The 21,191-nt window shown below is 34.9% G+C and overlaps 1 protein-coding gene across 3 annotated transcripts in view; it reads right to left on the minus strand.

Annotated features, from left to right (window-relative positions):
- Positions 1 to 19,475, minus strand: part of RAB28 (RAB28, member RAS oncogene family) — a 131,213-nt gene extending 111,738 nt beyond the window's left edge. For all 3 annotated transcript variants that reach the window (XM_025386467.1, XM_025386469.1, XM_025386470.1), the window contains exons 1-3: positions 18,606 to 19,475; positions 14,004 to 14,100; positions 8,911 to 8,999 (exon numbers count right to left, since the gene is read on the minus strand). In XM_025386467.1, coding sequence (XP_025242252.1) covers positions 8,911 to 8,999; positions 14,004 to 14,100; positions 18,606 to 18,995 — 576 coding nt within the window. In that variant the 5' untranslated portion in view covers positions 18,996 to 19,475. The remainder of the gene's footprint in view (positions 1 to 8,910; positions 9,000 to 14,003; positions 14,101 to 18,605) is intronic.
- Positions 19,476 to 21,191: the final 1,716 nt, after the last annotated feature.

Raw genomic sequence — 21,191 nt, forward strand, 5'->3', positions numbered from 1 at the left:
AGGAGGAAAAAATTAACAGTGTGCAGAGACAACCTACAAATTAAAATATTTTCAAGTCATACATCCAAGAAGGGGTTAACATCCAAAATATACCAGGAACTCAAACAACTCCATAGCAAGAAAACAAAAAACTAAATTTAAAAATTGGCAAGAGACCTGTAAAGACATTACTCAGAAGACAAATGACTAACAGATACATTTTTTAAATACTGAACATCACCAGAGAAATGCAAATTAAAAGCAAAAAAATTATCCTCTTACACCTGTCAGAATGGCTATTGGCTATTATCAAAAAGATGAAAGATAACAAGTATCAGCGAGGATATAGAGAAAAGGGAACTCTGTACACTCTGAGTGAAAATGTAAAGAAGAATAGCCATTAGGGGAAACTGTGTGGAGGTTCCTCAAAAAAAAACTAAGAATATGATCCAGCAATCCTACTTCTGTGTATCTACCCAAAGATTTGAAATCAGTTTGTCAAAGAGGTTTTTGCACTCCCATGTTTGTTGCAGCACTGTCACAATAGCCAAGCTATGTAATCAACCTAAGTTTCCATTAACAAATGAATGGATAAAGAAAATGAAGTATATATGCATAATGGAATACTATAAGCCTCAAAAAAAGAAAAGTCTCTCACTTGCAACAGCATGGATGGAACTGGAAAACATTAAGCTAAGTGAAATGCGCCAGGCACAAAAAGACAAATGTTGCATGTTCTCACTTATGTGAAATCTGAAGTAATCAAACTCAGAAGTAGGGAGTAGACTGGTGGTTGCAGAGGCTAGGGGTTGGGGGAAATGGGGAAATAGTCAAAGGGTACAAAATCTCAGGAGATATAAAGGTTTTTTTGAGAATTATTGCACAGTGTGGTTAAAACAGTTAATAATTACATATCATACATTTCAAAATTGCTAAAAGTAAATTTCAAATGTTCTCAACATAAAAAAGTTATAAGGACTTGAGATAATGAATATGCTAATTGGCTTGAATTAATTATTCCACATTGTATTCATAAATCATAACATCACTCTGTACTCCATAAATATAACCAATTATAAACTGCCACTTCACAATAAAAGTTAACATTTTTTAAATAAAATCATACAGAATGTAAAAAAAGAGTGAGTGAATATCAGAAAAGGAAAAAATGAAGATAACATAGTATCAATTATTTTTCTTACTGTTAATTGGTATAAAATACAACTGTTTAAAGTAATAATAATGTACTGGATGATTACAGCATATAGATAAGTGAGATGAATGACAGCCATGCCATAAGGGACAAAAAGGATGAACTGAGAATATTCTGAGGGACCTGCACTACACATGAAGCACTAAACTTAGTTTAAAATATATATTGCATTTCTCAAAAGAAGACATTCATACAGCCAACAAACACATGAAAAAATGCTCATCATCACTGGCCATCAGAGAAATGCAAATCAAAACCACAATGAGATACCATCTCACACCAGTTAGAATGGCGATCATTCAAAAGTCAGGAAACAACAGGTGCTGGAGAGGATGTGGAGAATTAGGAACACTTTTACACTGTTGGTGGGATTGTAAACTAGTTCAACCATTATGGAAAACAGTATGGCGATTCCTCAAGGATCTAGAACTAGATGTACCATATGACCCAGCCATCCCATTACTGGGTATATACCCAAAGGATTATAAATTATGCTGCTATAAAGACACATGCACACGTATGTTTATTGCAGCACTATTCACAATAGCAAAGACTTGGAATCAACCCAAATGTCCATCAGTGACAGATTGGATTAAGAAAATGTGGCATATATACACCATGGAATACTATGCAGCCATAAAAAAGGATGAGTTTGTGTCCTTTGTAGGGACATGGATGCAGCTGGAATCCATCATTCTTAGCAAACTATCACAAGAACAGAAAACCAAACACCGCATGTTCTCACTCATAGGTGGGAACTGAACAATGAGATCACTTGGACTCGGGAAGGGGAACATCACACACCGGGGCCTATCATGGGGAGGGGGGCGGGGGGAGGGATTGCATTGGGAGTTATACCTGATGTAAATGACGAGTTGATGGGTGCAGCACACCAACAAGGCACAAGTATACATATGTAACAAACCTGCACGTTATGCACATGTACCCTACAACTTACAGTATAATAATAATAAATAAATTTTAAAAAAAAATAAAATAAAATAAAATAAAATATATATTGCAAACTCTAGAACGATCACTAAAAAAAATTTTGAAGTATGATTGATATGCTAAAACAGGAGAGAAAATACTCAAATAAAACCAGAGAAAGTAAATAAGCGGGGATAAACAAAGAAAACGTGCAAAGAATAGAAAACGAACACGACAGATGTTAACCCAGCTATCCCAATAACCACTTTGTATGTGAATTTAATACACAAGTTAAAAGACAGATTGTCAAAGGAGATGAGAAAAGAAGAGTCGACTATACATTGCCTACGGAAAATTGACCTTACATATAAAGACACAGACAGGTTAGCAGTAAAGGGATAGAAAAGCACCATGAAAACATTAACAAAAAGAAAGCTGGAGTAGCTATATAATTTGAGACAAAGCAGACTTCAGAATAAGGAAAATTATCAAGTTTAAAGACAAGACTGGCATAATGATAAGTCAGTCCTCCAAGAAGACATAACAATCCTCTCTATATATGCACCTAATAACAGGGCATCAAAATATATGAGGCCAAAACTGATAAAACTGCAAGGAGTTCCAAATCTGCAGATCCCCCTAGAGTTGAAGACTTTTTTCATTAAGCAAACAGAAAATCAGTAAGGGTATAGTTGATCTGAACAACACTAACAATCAACTTCATCTCATTGACATTTATAGACTACTGTATTCATTAGAATATGCACTATTCCCTAGCTCTCATGGAACATTCACCAAGACAAACTACATTCTGGGCCATAAAATATACCTTAACATGTTTGTAAAAACAGAAATCAAAAAAACCATGTTCTCAAACTATAACCAGAAATCAGTAACAGTAAAATAGCTTTAAAAACTCAAAGTATGTGAAGATTAAACAATATATTCTAAATAACACAAGCATCAAAGAAGTCTCAAAAATAATTTTAAAATAGTTTGAAGCAAAAACAAAATATATGCAACCTACCAAAACTTGTGGAATACAGAAAAAGCAGTGCTTAGGGAAAGTGTTTAGCATTGAATGCATATATTAGAAAAGCAGAAAAATCAATAATCTAAGCTTCCACTGTAGGAAACTAGAGGAAGAAGAGTAATTTCAGTCTAAAGCGAGCAGAAGAAAGTAATTAAAAATTAGGGAAGAAATAATTGAAATTAAAGAAGAAAACAACAGAGAAAAATCAACAAAGCCAAAAGCTGTGTTTTTAAAAAAAGATCAGTATAACTGACAAACCCCTAGTCAGGCTAACCAAAAACAAAGGGAGGGAGAGAGAAGACACATATTAACAACATTAATTAATAAGGGTCTTCACTACCTATTCCACAGACATTAAAAAAATAATATAAACAACTTTGTGACCACGAATTTGACAATATAAATATAATGGACCAAATCTTTAAAAGACACACATTATCAAAACTATTGACTCTCAGGGCCTCTACTCACCAGCCTCAAAGCCAGACCTCTAAGTACTCACCTCTTCAGGAGCCTCAAATCCCTCAAATACCAGCACCCTCAAATCCCTAAGTCTCTGACCACATCAATCAATCCAGAACTCTTCTGATCCCTTCCAGAAAACTATCGGAATCTTCTCAGCCACAAGAAAGTACAACTCCCTCAAACATGGAATACATCTTGCAACCTACCTGGGAACTTCTAGATCTAATTTTCTTGGCAATCTTATGGTCATCTAAATCCATCGCCATGTCTCATGTCCCAGATAACTTTTGTTATCAACCACATATCTGACATTTATCTCTCTCCTATGTCTTCAACCCCATACCATCCTTTCCTTCCACTTCCCAATTTACCTTTCAGCTGCTGCTCTTCTTCCCAAATCTTCTACATGACCTTTGGAAATCAGATTTCAAGTTTAACAAATCCCTCTTCAACAACAGTTTCCTTCATTTTATGCCTTAACTGCCTTCCTCCAACTTCGATTCCAAGAAAATACTACCATCCATAGTATTTTGTAAACATCAAGATTTTTAGTAAATATTATATAATGTTAGTTTATATAGTAGTTTGTTTTCATCTATTGCACTCACCACCATATCTAATAAGCATTATGAGAGAGTAAATCAAATGGATACCATTTTCAAGGTAATAATTGACAGCATTTTTGTTTTTTAAGAGATGGGGTCTTGCTCTGTTCCCCAGGCTGGAATGCAGTCATGGCTCACTGCAGCCTCGAACTCCTGGGCTCAAATAATCCTCCCATCTCAGCCTCTCTAGTAGCTAGGACTACAGGTGTATACCACAGTGCCCAGCTAATTTTTTAAATTTTTTGTAGAGAAAGGGTCTCACTATGTTGCTTAGGCTGGTCTCATGCTCCTGGCTTCAAACAATTATCCTGCCTTGGCCCTCTAAAGCACTGGGATTATGACCCACTGACCTGGCCTTGATAGAAGTTTTGAAAGAACAAACACTGATGCCTACCAAGTAACAGTCTTGTAAAGCATTGCATAGATATAGTTCTTCAGTGTAACATGTGCTAAACACAGTACACACACTGTTACTGTTTAACATTCTCAAAAAATGAAAGGTTTCCCAGTCCCAAAATGCAGGTTATTTGTTTTCTCCCTTATATGCAAGACAAATAATCTGCTTTAGTTTTTTAGTTATATATAGAAATGAATTAAATCATACAGATTATATAATAGCCATTAACAACATATATCTTGCTTTATAAGTATAACCTGTAAGAAACACGCAAAGAAAGTGCACAAACATGTTATAAGTTGGCAAATATCCAACTAAAAAACTTACAGCAAAAGAGAGCAGAAGGTCTTGCAGAGTCCAGTTTTAAGATGCACCCTCTCCCTAGCTGTCATGTAGGCACCAAATCCTTTTGTTGGTACTTAAAAAGCAGGCTCATCTGTGTGGGGCCACTGGTACATAATAGTGGTTATGTTCTACCTCACAAGTGACTACACTTCATTGAGTTTATGCTCAGTGGGTCAGTGTTTGCAAACCACTTAGATTCCAGGACAGAAAGAGCTACAAAAATGAAACATCCAGTCCTTCTCTGAGGTTTGTTATTAGCCTCTGTTAGCCACAGGTTACAGGGCACTAAACACTATGTACTGTGTGTTTGCTCTTAACCACTATGAAAAATCGCCTATAACATCTTTCTAAAGACTCCTAGAAATTTTTAAGTTAATTTAAAATCTGGGAATTTAACTGGGACATATTTCAATTCTTAGAACTAGTTCTTGTCAAAATACCTCACTAATTCTTTTTGGGGTGTCAATTCAATTTAGTTTTCACCAACACTTTCAACAGGCTACTGCTAACGTTTAAATGTTGCTGGGGGTAAGGGGAGTGAAGAGGGTAAAATAATCGGTTTTATTTGGGTCCAAGTTAACTCCCAGCCTACAAATAAGCTTCTATGCAGATGCTAAGAAATGCTTTAAAGAAACAGATTGATTAGTTTAACGACCCAGACATGTATAATTCTTTCTATATACAATACAGAAGTTACAGAAGTTAGAGAACCTAAAATAAACCCTAAATAACACATTAAACCGATATCCTGAAAAAGCTTGTCTCAACATTTCTGTGGAAGATTTCTGTCCTGTAGTATACCAAAATCTAAAGTACTCATGAGATAGGTAATATAAAGCATCTATAACTCCAGAAGCAATATAGATCTACTTTGAAGAATAATTATATTATTATATAAAATTATTGAGTTTATTAAAATGCTATCAGGATGTTTTTGAAATCACTGGTTTTGAAAAGTAACATTTTCTCCAATTTATAGTAGTAAATAATGAGTCACAGCCTCTCTAGCCTGGATATACAATTTAAAAATAGTTTAACAAAATAGACCACTGGTCAATGACTTTATGCACTTAACACAGCATTTATTTGGAATCTCTGGAAAGCAGAAAAAATTATTATATTATCATCCTTTTTTTTTTTTTCTTTATAAACTGAGTCTCGCTCTTTCACCCAGGCTGGAGTAGAATGGCATGATCATAGCTCACTCCAGTCCCCAAACTCCTGGGCTCACGTGATCCTCCCATATCAGTCTCTCAAGTAGCAAGGACTACAAGTGCCTGCCCCCATGCCCTATCATCTATTTTTAACAATTCATTTCATCATCTCAGAATTCCCAGTTTTGTCAGGCAATTTCATAGAAAGATTCATGAATTTCTCAGAAATACTGTACATTGTTGTTTAATAAAAACACAGTACATGAATATAAGTGTCACAGCAATCGTAAAGTATAAACAATAAAACGCACTACCAAAAGAGAAAAAAGTCAGTATGTACCTTCAAGATAGAAACCTTATACAAGTTCTAAGAAATATAACATTCACTTTCTCCCAAGAAATAAAGTACCTTAAAAAATAATGAAGACATTTTACTAAACTTATGGACTTTCAAAAAAGATGGAAATTCTTGAAATGTCTACCAATGTTCTCATTAATGTCTGCTGATCGTAGGCAGCTTTGTAATAACATAAAATATATACTGTCAAAAACTGACTTAAGGAAATGGTCACAAAATACTGTGAGTACACTAAATGATACTGATTATATAATTTATTTTTTATTTATTTTGTTTTTTAAAGATGGAGTGTCACTTGTCACCCAGACTGAAGTGCAGTAGTGTGATCACAGCTCACTGAAACCTCAAAATCCTGGGCTCAAGTGATCCTCCCACCTGTGCCTCTCAATTAGCTGGGATTACAGGCATGAGCCACTGCGTATAGCTGATTATTACACTTTAGAATGGTTAACTTTATAATACACAAATTTCACATCAATATTAATTTTTATATAATAGTAATAAATTTTAAATAATTTAAATAAATTAGATAATAAAATTTTTAATGATTTGAAGATAGAATTAATAGAATTCAACACATGGGCATAATATTCCCCTAATTTTTAAGGAAAGAAAAATGTATTAATTGAATTATATATTATTATTTACCCTGAAATGCATAAAGTCCTCCTGTTCTCCACTAACTCTGGTTGCACCTATAAATCATAAAAGACTATTCCATTTGACACCAAGAGTCAAATTTCATTAGAAGTTAGATCGAATCTTCATTTTCTTAAAAATCCTATATGTGGCCTTATAGACAGATTTTATGGAACAAAGATAAGAGTGTTATTTTCCCATGTTATCAACCACATGAATGAAACAAGAACTGTGGCTTCCCACAAATCTCTGTCCAGCAAGTTTTATCTAGCTTAGTATACACTTTAATCAGTTGAAAACAGAAAAATAAATAAATAAATAAAACAAAAAAGCCATACACAAAATTCTGAGATGTACTTTTTAAGAGAAAAATGAACATGCATAAAATATCAAGTCACTTAACCACAGATGAAAATGCTATAAATGTGAACAGAAAAATTTTGCAGGAGACAAAGAACCATGTATAAAAGATAAGAGCATTAAGTGCCAAATCTCTATATCAGCAATGCAAAAAATCAAAACTCTAGGGCCTTTATATGTGATTCAGAACCATATTAGCCTCTATAACCATACTGTCCTTCTCTGAATATTTTATAAAATAAATCAGAATCTATTTTTCATCCACAATCAAGGCAATGGTACTTGACATGAACCAAACTTTGTACAGCAGTGCTTAACCTACTATATCTCCACCCTATAGAATCATTTATTATCAGCAACATGGTTCCACATAACCAAGTTATATTTGTCCCACTTAAAATACCAAACTCTAATAAAGAACTAAAAATTTTTACTACTACCCCTATGTCCCCAGATGATGTAGAAGATACACACTAATTTAAAAAAGCAAAAATAAAGAAATAGCACATCAAGTATTACATACAGAGCTCAGTAAGCACAACGTACTTAATATTTGGCTATATACCATATTCTCTACTTCATCGGATGATTACTTTCAATAGTATTACTGCATTTCTAAAGTGTGTCATTTAATCAAAAGCAATCTGCCAAATATTAAAAAGACAATTCTTCAGTGAACATGCTCAGAGAGAAATGATTAACTTTTTAAAGTATATTACCACCCTGTATATTTTCTATTTGTATAATAACTTTATTTAAAATCTTATAAATTATATCAATATAAGCTCGTGGAGAATATAAGCTCATGTGGCCAAATTTATGTAATTATTCAGGTCATTTTTCATTTTTCACTTTCATTTTTCTTGCTCTACATGGATTTTCTTCTGAAAATACAGCATTATCATAAATTATTGTACGTGTTTCACATATACACTGTCATATTTAGTTATCTGATAGAAAATATTGACATGTCTATTAAATCTGAAAAGCTATCAATATTCATTACACAAAAATATAGACATATAGATATGCTTTTAGTCCCTTGTAACTTAAAATGAAGTTAAATTTTCATTCCTGTATTTTTCATTCAGTTTATTTAAAAGTAGTCACTATAACCAAACCAGCTAATAAATATCAAAATATCATTTATCACTGCATTTATTGAACTGCTAACAATAACACCTAGTAATATAAATACCATACGAAAGCTGTTAAAGAGTTTTCCTATTCCCTCACCCAAATCATTCCAAACATAATTTGGAGAGAATGAAACCAAAGGACTAGCACAAACATAAAATTATTCTCTCTACTTATCAGATAAAAAGTTAGAAAGAAAGTATGTGTGTGTGTATGTGCATTTGGGTGTAGATTTGCATATGTGCTTGTAAATGCTATACTTTCAATACTGGAATAATCAGAATTCATATCATACCTGTGCTCCATAGATATATTTATCCAACATTTTGCCTCCTATTGTCTGCCCTCCTATATCCCAAATTTGAAGGGTAACATTCAAGTTTCCTAGAATATAAAAAATGAATATAAAAATATCAAAAAAATTAAGTAACAATACAACAGCTGACACAGTATCACAGAATACTAAGTCACAATAAGAAACTAAGCCCAATTTGCCTTTATGTACAGGCTCACATGATATTTGGAATTGTGAAAACAATGTCAAAAGAAATCATAGTGGAGAATCTAGTTTTATCCTTTTACTCCATTTCCATGGAACCATATTTACAATCACTTTCAAAACAAAACAAAGTAAGCTTTAATTTATAAACTTAAGCCTTAGAAAAACGTTTTTCTTAGAGAATAGAATGAAACACACATCCATGGAGCAAGAAATGTACTCTAGAAATAAAAACTGAAGCTTTAAATACTCAACCATCCAATCATATATATGAATTTTGTTGCAGGTTCTAAACTCTATGGGTTCTAAAACTCATGGAATAATAGCAAACTATAAAAATGCACCCATAATTTCAGCTCAAATTAATGAATCTTTTTATAATGTGATTGTCAGCTACTCTAGGATATGGCAAACATAACCAAAAAATTGTGTTTTCAAATTTAACCCATAAAATAGAAACACATTTGATAGCCCTATTCAGAACAAATGTAGGATACATACCATGTATATCACTAAATATTACAATGTATTCAAACTTGTTCAAAGCATTTCCATTTAAACAAACTATGTATACTTCCAAGCCTTCATAAAATAGTGTAACTAATCATCTTCCCCTATGAGCATTATAAAAGCATTCTAAAAGGGAATCTTTAAAATCCTTTCATGCATTTTGTAAAATATTTGGTTGATACAAAAATTTATGAGATAAGCTGTTCTCTCTTCTCAATGCAACTGATGAGTATGCTTACAAAAGCCAAACTATGCTATTTAGTTGAACATTTTAAACTATATCCCTCATAAGATTATGGAGTTTTCTCCAGAGTCTCAATTACCACTTTCTGAATGATTTGCAAATCAAAAGAAAATAAAATAAAAGGTTAGAAACTGAAAAATGATCTCATTTCAAAAAAAGATTATAAAGATATAAATTTATACGCCAACATAAAACACTAAAATCAGAGACAGTTAGTCATACCATTTAACTATGCAACTGAAAAGAAAAAGACATTTGATTAACCAGCACAGTTTTCTAAATTTTGGTGAGTTTGTATTACAATCTTTCCATTATTTAAACATAGGTTGTTCCATCTGCCACCGTGCAGAGGATTTCCACGAGGAACTTCCATTAGCATTAATGAGCGCTAATGTTTTATCACCACCATTATTCCTACAGACACATACTTTCTACACTTACACTAATGACCAAAATGTTCTTAAAGCCCTATGAATACAAAAACCAAAACGTCACAGACTAAGATGTGTCCAAAAACTTATACAAATCGAATTTCTTAAAAATCTAAATTTTTTGAGATTCAAGGCTGAAATAATTCTTCTATAATGCTGTCTCAAATTAAGCAGATAAGAAAGGGCTAGCCATCACTAAGAAGTATATATAATAGTTTCAGAAACCCCTAAGCAGGCAGTAGGCTATTCATTTTACTTGCACAACTCTTTAGAGTTATTTGATTACTTCAAAAGACAGTGCTTAACAATACTAACTTTTACAGAGGAAGATTTTAGGCAATACTAAATAAGCACTAAAAGGTGTTTAATCCCATTTTTTCAGAGTCAATAGTCCTTATTGCTTAACCTCACAACAAAAAATATAAAGCTTTCTTCGTAAGTTCTGATATTCAGATCCTATCTGAATGAGGTGTTGTGAACACTTTGACTACAATTTCAGGAACATGATCTTCATTACATGTTTTCAAATTCTGACTACAATCATATCAAGACCCTAAATTATCTATCTATCCAATTGTCTCCCATATTCATGTGTTGAGGATACTTTTTAAATGCTTGCCTTTCCAAATAAACTCTGTTGTCAGTGTTTGCCTGTTTTTTTAAACATATAAATTATAGTGACTCAGAAATAAAAATAGCTACGAATTACTGATAGTCCACTAATATAGAATGCTAACAAAAAATTACTATCTTTACAGTTTCAACAAATGATATTAACTTCATATTACTTCTTATATCTAGAAATATATTTTTAACTCCACATTTTAATTTTAGGATTATTAACACATAAAGCTAAAAATAAAATGTAGATTCCTTATTTGAGGAGCAAAATCGCATGAGGATATGATTCAAATCAATATTCATTATTGTTTTTGCAGGCATAAACATATGAATTCTCCTAGTATATTTTCAAGATGACACACCTATAAAGCTATATAAGAATATTCAAATAATATTATAATTTTGTTTAAATCAAGAATCTATCTAATACAAATTTCTAACCGATACAGAACATTAAGGAAATTGTCAGAAATCTAATCCCAAACCCAAAATGCTACACATGTAACTAGAAGAAAAAATAAAATAAATGAGGTGACAAAACACAGGTAAGTTGCTTTTGGTATGAATTAAAGCCACCAAGAGGATTCAACAGTGACCTTGTAAAAGTACACTTGGTGCCTTGGTTAACCTTACTTAAAGTGCTGCATAGTCAAGATGGAACTAAAAACACAAGTCTGCCCACTTCTTGTACTAAAGACTTAGAAATCTTTTTCACAGTAGAACGCTGTTTACTGGACTGTACCCACAAGCTTCCTGAAAGTATTTGACTAAGACTCTTAAGAAGCTCTATCAGCAGAATCTCTGACTAACAGATACACTATTTTAAGCAGTAAAATCTGCACAGTGGTTGCATCCAGACTATACAGCATACCGGATCATGAAATATACTAAAATGGATGAGTATTTGCAAAGTAATGATCTTGAAAACTTGCATGAAGAGAACGTAAATAGATGGACAGGAGGTTTACACCCCTAACAATCTAACTGGTCAGAGGACTTACTAGACTACTAACAAATATTAGATTCACTGACTATGCTATAAATTCAATAAAGCTACCTGTAATGTTTTATTCAGCTAATGATATATTAATGATCCTACATTTGACAGTTATAATGAATTTAAAGTATATAAAGAATAATTATAAACCTTGTAATTTATTCACCTCATTTCTTAATATACTTATTAATTATATAAAAACAAAATACATTAAAATATTTTTTTCTTACTGAAATTTCTACCGTAAGTTTGAGTCTGTTAAGTAGCATAAAACCAACTGCCTTAAAAAAAAATAGAACTTTTTTTCTGGAACTTTACCATCAAAATAAAAACTTAACTAGGAAAATTAAAATATACATTCATTAAGAGTATACATGCCCTAATTTCATTTTTTAACCTAAGTACTGTGTAAGTCTAAAATATTATACTATTAATCTAGATTTCAAGAATATCAAATATTTTTTACAAAGTAATCAAAATTTTTAAATTGGTAGTGCTGTGCTACAGGTCAGAAATCATCACATATATCGCCTGTATGAAATGTCTAAAAACCAGTCTTTGTTTTTAATATTTGAGTAGGTACTTGTTTCTTTATTTAAGTTTTTCAACTAAAAAATGAGAAATATTAAAAGTAATGAGACAAAAAGTTGGTGTGGTGGTTTTTCAAATTAAGCATCAAAACAAAATAGCTAATAGCAAAATATTATATTGAGACTCTCTGCGTACAACTGGCATCTGTGAAAAAAACTGCTGCAAAAATAAGCTTCCAGCCTCTATATTATGTGATTTGTGTATGTATTCGGCTAGTGACTGCTATTAAGAATTCTGAATGCAGCATAGATTATCGGTAAGACGAAGAATAATAAAATTAAAATGACGTTTTCAGTTTTGGATACATTAAAAGAAAATACAAATGAAACAAAGTACGCATATGTTTCTCCTTAAACCTCTTGCTGAACAATAACCCAGTAATGGAAAAATTGAAATTATTTTTTTTCTCATGGGATATCTCCTAATCTATTTTTCACTGGTAGCCAAATACAAACCATCACAAAATATAAAAAAGTATATTACTAAGGAGATAAGAAGAATACCTCCATTACCAAGAGTTTTCATTAGCTACTCTAAAACTTTCATGGGGAGTTGTCTGATAGATGGGGTGTCTGAGAGGTTAACATATTTCAATAATAATTGGAATGTATTAAACCCCTTCCCACTATATCACTCACATTTCAGTACATGAATCTGACATTACACTTGCAACTGTTTTCTCCAAATGTGCTTCCTCACAGAGGAGAGGGACGGATGGTTTATAAAGTCAATCAAGATAAACTGCTTTTAATAAAATACTTTAAACATATAATTTAACCATTGAAATTAAAAGGACAGCATTTTAAAGCCCCAATTGTTCAGAAACTAACTTAAAACATAAACCACTCTTTCTTTGTTATTATTTCCCCGTATTTCCCACAAAATGTGCTGCAACTGGCATCTAAATAGTTTCTTTGCATGGTGAAGTGAAACATCTTGAATGCTCAAACTGTATTTTTATGAGTGCCTAGGGACCCTAAATTTTAGTGGTCTATTAAATGCCAGCAATTTCATGCTGCCTTGCATAAAACAGCATTCACATATTAGAGCACAGAAGTTCCATAGCTACATTATACTTCTGTTCCAACTTTAAACAAAAAAACTAAAGTAGAGGCAAATCAAAATAATATTTTAAAAAATAATCCTTCCCAATCTTTTCACATTTTGTTAATACAATATCTGTTGACAAATGTATAGCACTTAATTTTTTAAAAGCTTTTCAGAATTTTATAAGCAACCATTGTTTATCCTCAAAAAATGTATAGTAGCTAAAAACAGGGAAGGAGTGGGAGAGTATATAAACTTTTTCTCACACCCGTGGACAATATGCCTTCATGATAGATTGTGATGAAAGTTAACCTCCCTAAGATAAATATACTGATTCTATACATCTTCATGTAGAAGCAGCCCCCAAAATTTTACACATTTCTTTCTTATGGCATTTATGGTAAGATTTTTTTATAATCTTCTACGTTAAGACTTTTTAGTCTCTTACCTGGCAATGTTATCCTTCTCAAAAAGAAATCCAGTCCTATAGTTTGTTTGTACTGTTTCCCAAAAGTTTCTTGAGCAAAACACGTAGCTAAGGAGGTCTAAAAAATTGACGCACAGAATGTCAAAATTAATTCATTAAAGAAACGTAATCATAAGACCACTACTAAATCTTATTAAGCAATCTTAACATGTATACTCCAATTAATCCAACAAGCAACTTTAAGTAGTTCTAATCAGTTACAAGGCCGGGAGAGACTTAACACCACCAGGTAAATTTCACTGGCCAGCAGCTATCAGTAGGGACAATAAACTAATGGGTTAGATCTCTTTAAATCCCCTGCTTGTCAAGATCCTTTTCCTTGCTGAAAATCAGAATTTGAGAGTTATCAACAGAAAAATAATAATAATAATAAAGATCTGAATTATTTTAAAACATAATTAAAGATCTTATCTAACTTAGATCAGTTTCTGAGGCTAAATATTCTAAGGGTAGCTGAGCCCTCAGCTAATAATAAGAAGCATTAATTAAGGAGGGAGAAACCTGCTTACAGAATTTTTCTTTTCCCCACAGGAAAAGTATCATGTGTAATTTTTCTTTATTTTTAAAGATGTTAATTGAAAATGACCCTAAAGAATGACTGTGACAATATGTATCTTTTAAATAAAGAAGTTGGTATTTTGAAGATTAATATAAAGCAGACAAAATGAATATTTTCCATCCAAGAACCATAATGCCAAGAAGTCACAAGCTATTATAACCAGAACAGATATACATTTTTTTAAATAGAAACTCAAAGTTTTAGTCAAAAACTCTGGAGTTTTCTTTTTAAAGTATCATTTCCTATCAAAGCAAAAGAAGAATTTTCTAGTAACAAATAAATAACAATAACTCAACAAATTCTTAAACATTTTAAATGCACTATTTTTATTTATAAACTTCCTCCAAAAAAGAGAAAGGCAACTTCACTTAGCTTTTATGCTCTTCAAGACAGACTCTCTATGGTAAGAGAAAATAGCTGTTTTCTATTTTAAAAGTTAAAATTACATGTCAACTCTTAAAATAATGAAAACTAAGATAAAATTTCTAAGACAGCTGATTACAGTTCATTATGACATAGGTAGTACAACAGTGCAAAAGAAAATTTGGCCAAACTTCAATTCCTTTTAGCAAGTTCATCTAAATTTCCTTTTACACAGAACAATATTTTTCACACAAATGGCAATTTGGACACCGTAATTCCAAATATTTTTGTGTTTAAACACCCAGCATTTGTAATAAATTTCTAAGATAATTGGCCAAGTATTTGTTGAGCACTACCATGTGAAGGATATTCTGCTAGACATCTAGCAACAAACACAGTTGTTGTATTTTTGACACATGTAACAATATCAAAACTGAGAGATCAGAATTGAAAAGACAGGTATTTCTTTTTACAGACTTTTGTTTCTCATTTACACTATATTATTCTACTGACCTTATCTAACTTACACCACAAAATTATCTTTGATGAGGTTCAGAATTCTAGAAAAAAATAACTATCACTACTTATATTATTACAGGTAATTCAAAATATTTAATAGACTGATAGTTAAAGGTCAAAGAGAAACTGAAGGCATGTGTAACAGCCACATAATGTCATTTGAGATAATTTTTCATTTTAAAGAACCGCAGAGTTCAATATTTTCATATTAAGGAGTATTCAGAAAACTTCTAAGGAAGTTTCTTTTCCTGAAAAAGTGACTTCTAGATTTTGAAAGCCCTGCTTTCACACTTTTGAGGCAAATATAAAGTTGGGATTTTCAACTGGAATCGAGCATAAACTGTCAAAAATACAGGTTACTGGGAACATACAGAGTATTAAAGCAAGTTCTTACTATATCATCTCCTAATATCTTGAGATAAAAATTGAACAGAGAATCAACTGAACCAGTGTTGGTCACTTTCTCTTCAATTATCTAGACTGCATGCAATCTTACACATTCAATAATTTCTCAAGTCACTCTATAAATATCCTTCTTAATTACAGGTATTAAGTGAACAACTAGCTTCCATATCAGAAATATTTTTATCTGAATCTTTATATTTTTTGATTTGGAAAATTTCTACTAACATTTTTGATTTGGTAAATTTCTACGAACATTTTTTAACCATACTACATTTACAAACACTGGAAAGACAGAAAAAATGAATATTTTGCCTCAAAAAGCTCTTAAGAGATTATGTAATAAAAGAAAAAATATGAATCAGAAAAGGAAAGAAATAGAAACACGTGATACTGGAGGGAGGAGCTAAATTTCTCTTGGAGAAACTGTTAAGTCATCATCTCAATACTCTACTGCATCTGTCAGTGTGTTGAAAAATGCTCAGAGTTAGATTGAGCAGGAAAAACAAATGCTAGGAAAAAAGAGCCAAGAGTTAAATCAGGATACAAATAAGAATGAAAGAGAGGCTGAGTTCACAAAGAAAAGAACAATAAAGGAAAAAGAATGGGAATGTTGGTGGCTGCCAAGTATTTGAGAACTTAATAGGGTATGGAGAAAAAAATTCTTGATTTAAGAATAATGAAAGAAGGTTAGGTGTCAGATGTCTGCGTCTGGAAGTTCCTATTAGAAAAAACTGTTACAGTTTTAAAATAAGTTATTTAGGCAAGATGATGAAGATTAAGTCAGAGCACCATAAAAAATATTACTGTTATCCTTTGAAGCAGAATGATAATACTAACTCTAAAACATGGAAGTGAAAAAAATTATGCTGTCCTATACCAGAAAAAATTTTAAACAGAACTAAAAAACTGTAATTATTCACACTAAATCAGCAACAAAGGGAAAACGTGTATGATAGGTTAAATAAAAAACTCAGACCCAAAATTATGAACAAATTTCACTGAGTAATATATGTACAATAAATACTGTTAGAAAAATGAACAAAAGTTTAAAGAATTATGATAGCATATAGGATAACCAGCAATTTTTGTGTCTTTTTACAAATGTATTATGTTATGCGTTGTCATTATCATTTTAAAAGGGAAATAAGAACAGTTATGAATTGAATACAGTAAAATTTAAGAGCCAAAACTGTAGACGGCCTTCAAAAGAAAATCTAAATGATGAGGAAACTATAAAAATCTAACAAACTTTTTATTGAATAAAGGTGTTAGAAACAATGATGATTTATTTATAGCAATTCATTCATTCGAAAAGTTTACTAAGTATACAAAAATTAATATACTTTAAAAAGAAAAGTTACCCCAAATTCCTTTCTTCCCCCAAAGTTTAAATGTAATCATAGCATATTGTTTTCCTCAGCTTTAAAAATCTGTAACAAAGGATCCAAGAAGAAAAAAAAACAACAAAATACTCCAAATTTTGCATATGAAATTTTACATCTTTCCCGGGGGACCTCGAAACTCAAATGTCAGAACCAAAGGCAGAAGCAGCTATGCCAGGGAGGATGCAAAGAGAAGTCGTCACCAGAGAAACCAGGGTCCAAACTGCGACCAGCAACAGGGAAATGTGAAGCCTTCAACAGGAAACAGTGCCTGGGTTTCTTTAGACTATGGTTGGGATAAGGGAGGGGAGTAGAGGGGAGATAAACTTTAGCAATAATCCCAGAAAGTGTTGGCGCCTTTGACAGAAGCATACGTAAGAAGGCATCCGGGTAGAGGCTCTTCACTTTGTTGGTGGAGGGATCATAGACCTCTCTGAGATCTTATGGACCGTCTCCCCAGAGCAAGCACCGGGCACTTTTCAGTCCATTCAGGAGTTTCACAACCTTGGGGTAGGAGCCGCTGCCTAGGAGATGATAAGACTGATGCTGCCTGATACTCTCATTCATTCGACCAGGGATCCCTTCTGTCACGCAAGCAGCTCTAGCCTCAGCATCCTGCCCATAACAGGAGCTCTATAAACACTTGTTGACCGACTGCTTGTACCGAGTGCTGAGCTGGAAACAGAGGTGATGAACAGGTATGATACTAAAATAGCAACTAACGTGTATAGAGTGGACACTGTGCTCTAAAGGTTTTATGTGTATTTTCACATTTAATATGTATTTTCACATTTCTCCCTTTGCGGCGGCCCTTTTCAATACCCATCTTACAGATGAAGCTCAAACTGATTAGCAATTTGCCCTCCAATGACTCGACGACTAAGTGGCGGAGCCCCCTATTCTCACCCGGGAAATACTGATCCCAGAGTCACGCTCCTGGGGGCTCACGGTGCAGTGGAAGCATCAGAAACGGTAAAGGGGGTGGGAGGGGAGGAGCAAGTGTGACCTGGACTACAAGTAAGAGGAGCTAAGATGCCTTGGCAAATCCCTGCCAGTCCTGAGAGGCGGGAAGCTGAAAGGCTGGCCTGAGTCTTGCAGGAGTTCGCAATCCAGACGGCGAGTTAGGAAGTGACTTTTTTGTAAGGGGGAGCTGGACAGCGTCGGCCTTCACCAAGCGCCCATTTCGTGTCTGGCCTCAGGCCACACAACCAGACGGGCCCGGGCCTAGAAGCCCCAGAGCTTGGGGTAACTAGGCGACGCCGGGCGGCGGGGAGGAGGCCGGGGAGCGCCGGGGTTCCTGCAGGCCAGGGACGGCGGGCCTGCTCGAGGACTGACCTTCCCGGAGGCGCCGTCCCCCAACACGACGATTTTCAGTTGCCGGTCCTGGCTCTCCTCCTCAGAGTCCGACATGGTGTCCCGAGAACCAGGCCCGCCCCCCGAGGTGGAGGGGGGAAGGGAAGGAGGAAGGCTCCGGGGGCGGGGGAGAGGAGGAAGGGAGGTAGCGGCTGCAGGACCCCCGCCCCGGTGTCTCCGCGCCGGCAGGAGGGATCCGAGGAGGATCACTCGGCAGGCGCCATCTTGCCCACCTCCCCGCCCTCTGCGCGCGGCCCCGCCCCCTACGCGCACGTCGGGCGCGCGCCCCCGCTTCAGAGCCAACCCGCGCCGACCGCCGGCCTCCCTGACGAGCCGAACTACTCGCGGCCCTGGACTGGTGGGGGGGGACATGCTGGCGGGAGAGGCGAATTGCTGCGTTGCCCTTCAGGAGGTAGTTGGCTAGAAGAAGAAAAGAAGTGTTCGTTCAAATTAAGGAGAGAAAACGGCAGCAGAACAGCTTTCAGGCGTTCCATCAAGTTCTTTTTTCTCCTTCCCTCTTGAGAAAGTCTCTGAAGGGAATGGTTCAGCCTGACGGGGTGGAGCAGTGAAGCCCGGGCTATGCGCCAGGGTTGCCTGGCAGCCAGGAGTTCGAGGACCGGCGGCGGGGCGGGGCCTGTCTCCGGGCACCAGGGACGCCGGCAGCCTGGCGGGGCGCGCCAGAGATGGCCCCTGAAAAACCAGACTAGGGAAGAGGGTGCCTCGGGGCGGATGAGGGGACATCTGCTAAGGGCCGAGGCTGCCGGGATGCCGCAGTAGCGGCCGTGAATACAGTGGAGCTCTGGCGCTGCTTATTTCGGCCCCTTTAACTCTCGGTTTCCTCATCTGAACAACCCCAGGCTCCCATGGTTCGTTCATCAAACGCTACTGAGCGCCAACCTCCGGGCACCCCATCTTTACCCTAAGGCAGCAGTTCTCATAAAGTATGGTCTAGGGACCCCAGGAAATCCCGATGACCTCAGAACAATTTTCATGATAATACAGACAAGTATACCGTTTCCTGGAGGATATGCTTTGTGTACGACGTCATCTCTGGCAGCTAAGGGAGCTTGTGGTTGTTGTTTTAAAACATTTCTCAGTTTTCATTTCAATGCAGTAGTCATAGGTGTAACCCACATAAACATAAGCTCTTTGGAGGTCACAGTAATTCTTTAACATTATAGAGAGGCCCTGAGTCCAAAACATTTAAGAACTGCTGCCCTGAATAATCTCAGTCCAGGAGCGTAAGTAAACGGCATAAATGAAAATTACAATATAGTGAGATAAGTTCAAAAGTAATAATGCTGTCCTGCTATGTTTGTTTCATTGTTAATCACTTTAAATTTATTATTACCTTTACTACTCTTAGGAATTATAAAGTGTAATTATCCCCATTTTGCAGATGAAGTATCTTAAGTTAACAAAGTGCTTAGCCCAGAGGCAGTAGTCTTGGAGACCATATGGGCATTAGAACAGGGAAGCAGAACAGTGTAAAGAAATGCCCAGACCTGGAGGCAACACTGGAGTTTAATCACAGGTTTACTAGATACATGTCGTTGAGCCTCAGTTTGTTCATCTATAAAACAGACTACTGCCTTTGTAGGGTTGAAAATTAAATGAAATAATCAGCATAAAGTAGATAGTGCAATGCCTGGTGTGTAGTAAGCGCTCAATATTAACCAGTGTAATTATCACCGTCATCGTCACCATCATCATTAGATGACGATCCGTGCTGGAAGCGTCACTACTTTCTACCCAATTTACCTTATATAAGTTTTGTATGTAGAACCTCAGTCTCTTCATCTGCAGGTAGGGCTAGCCCACAATTATAGGTACCCAGTTAAGTATTAGTACCCAATTCTTTCCCCAGTCCCCCACCACCATTGCCACCACCCATTTTCGATTCACCAGATTTGTTCATAAGAATTCGAAGAAAGAGGATATGTACTTGTTAGTGTGAAGAATCTACTTCCATTGGGGACAGACTTAACCCCTTCTTGTACATAAGGGCAGTTAAAATGCAAGAAAATTTCTTTTCCAGTCTTCCTTAGATGGCTATGTGATCCACCTGACTAATGAGACAGAAGACAGTGTCCTTTGGAAGACATTTGTAAAAAAACCCTCCCCCCACTATTTTTAAAAAAAAAGGAAAAGAAAAAAGGAGAGATACAGAAGAGTCCTCCTCCTCCTTTCCTTTGCTGTTATTATTGGGTAAGAACAGGATTTTTGGAACTACTACACTTTTTCAGCCTATCTTCTAGGTTTCTTGTTATGGAAAATAATAATAAGGTACCTTGGTAGTGTATTTTGTTACTTACAAACAAAAAAATTCCAACCGACATAACTACTTTGGCCAAAAACTAGATTTAGCTAAACTCATAGGCCTAGTTTTCATATGTGATTTTATATGAAGGGAAGTCTAGAAGAAAATTTCTCATTTTTCACTCATCAATTTCTGAGATGACTGCTCTGATTAAGAGACATTCATTTGGATATGGGTACATCAATAGGATAATGTTATACAAAACAAAAAGTTGCATTATTTTAGTGATCATATTTTACACATATGGT

The sequence above is a fragment of the Theropithecus gelada genome, chromosome 5 (assembly GCF_003255815.1).
Source record: "Theropithecus gelada isolate Dixy chromosome 5, Tgel_1.0, whole genome shotgun sequence".
NCBI lineage: Eukaryota > Metazoa > Chordata > Mammalia > Primates > Cercopithecidae > Theropithecus > Theropithecus gelada.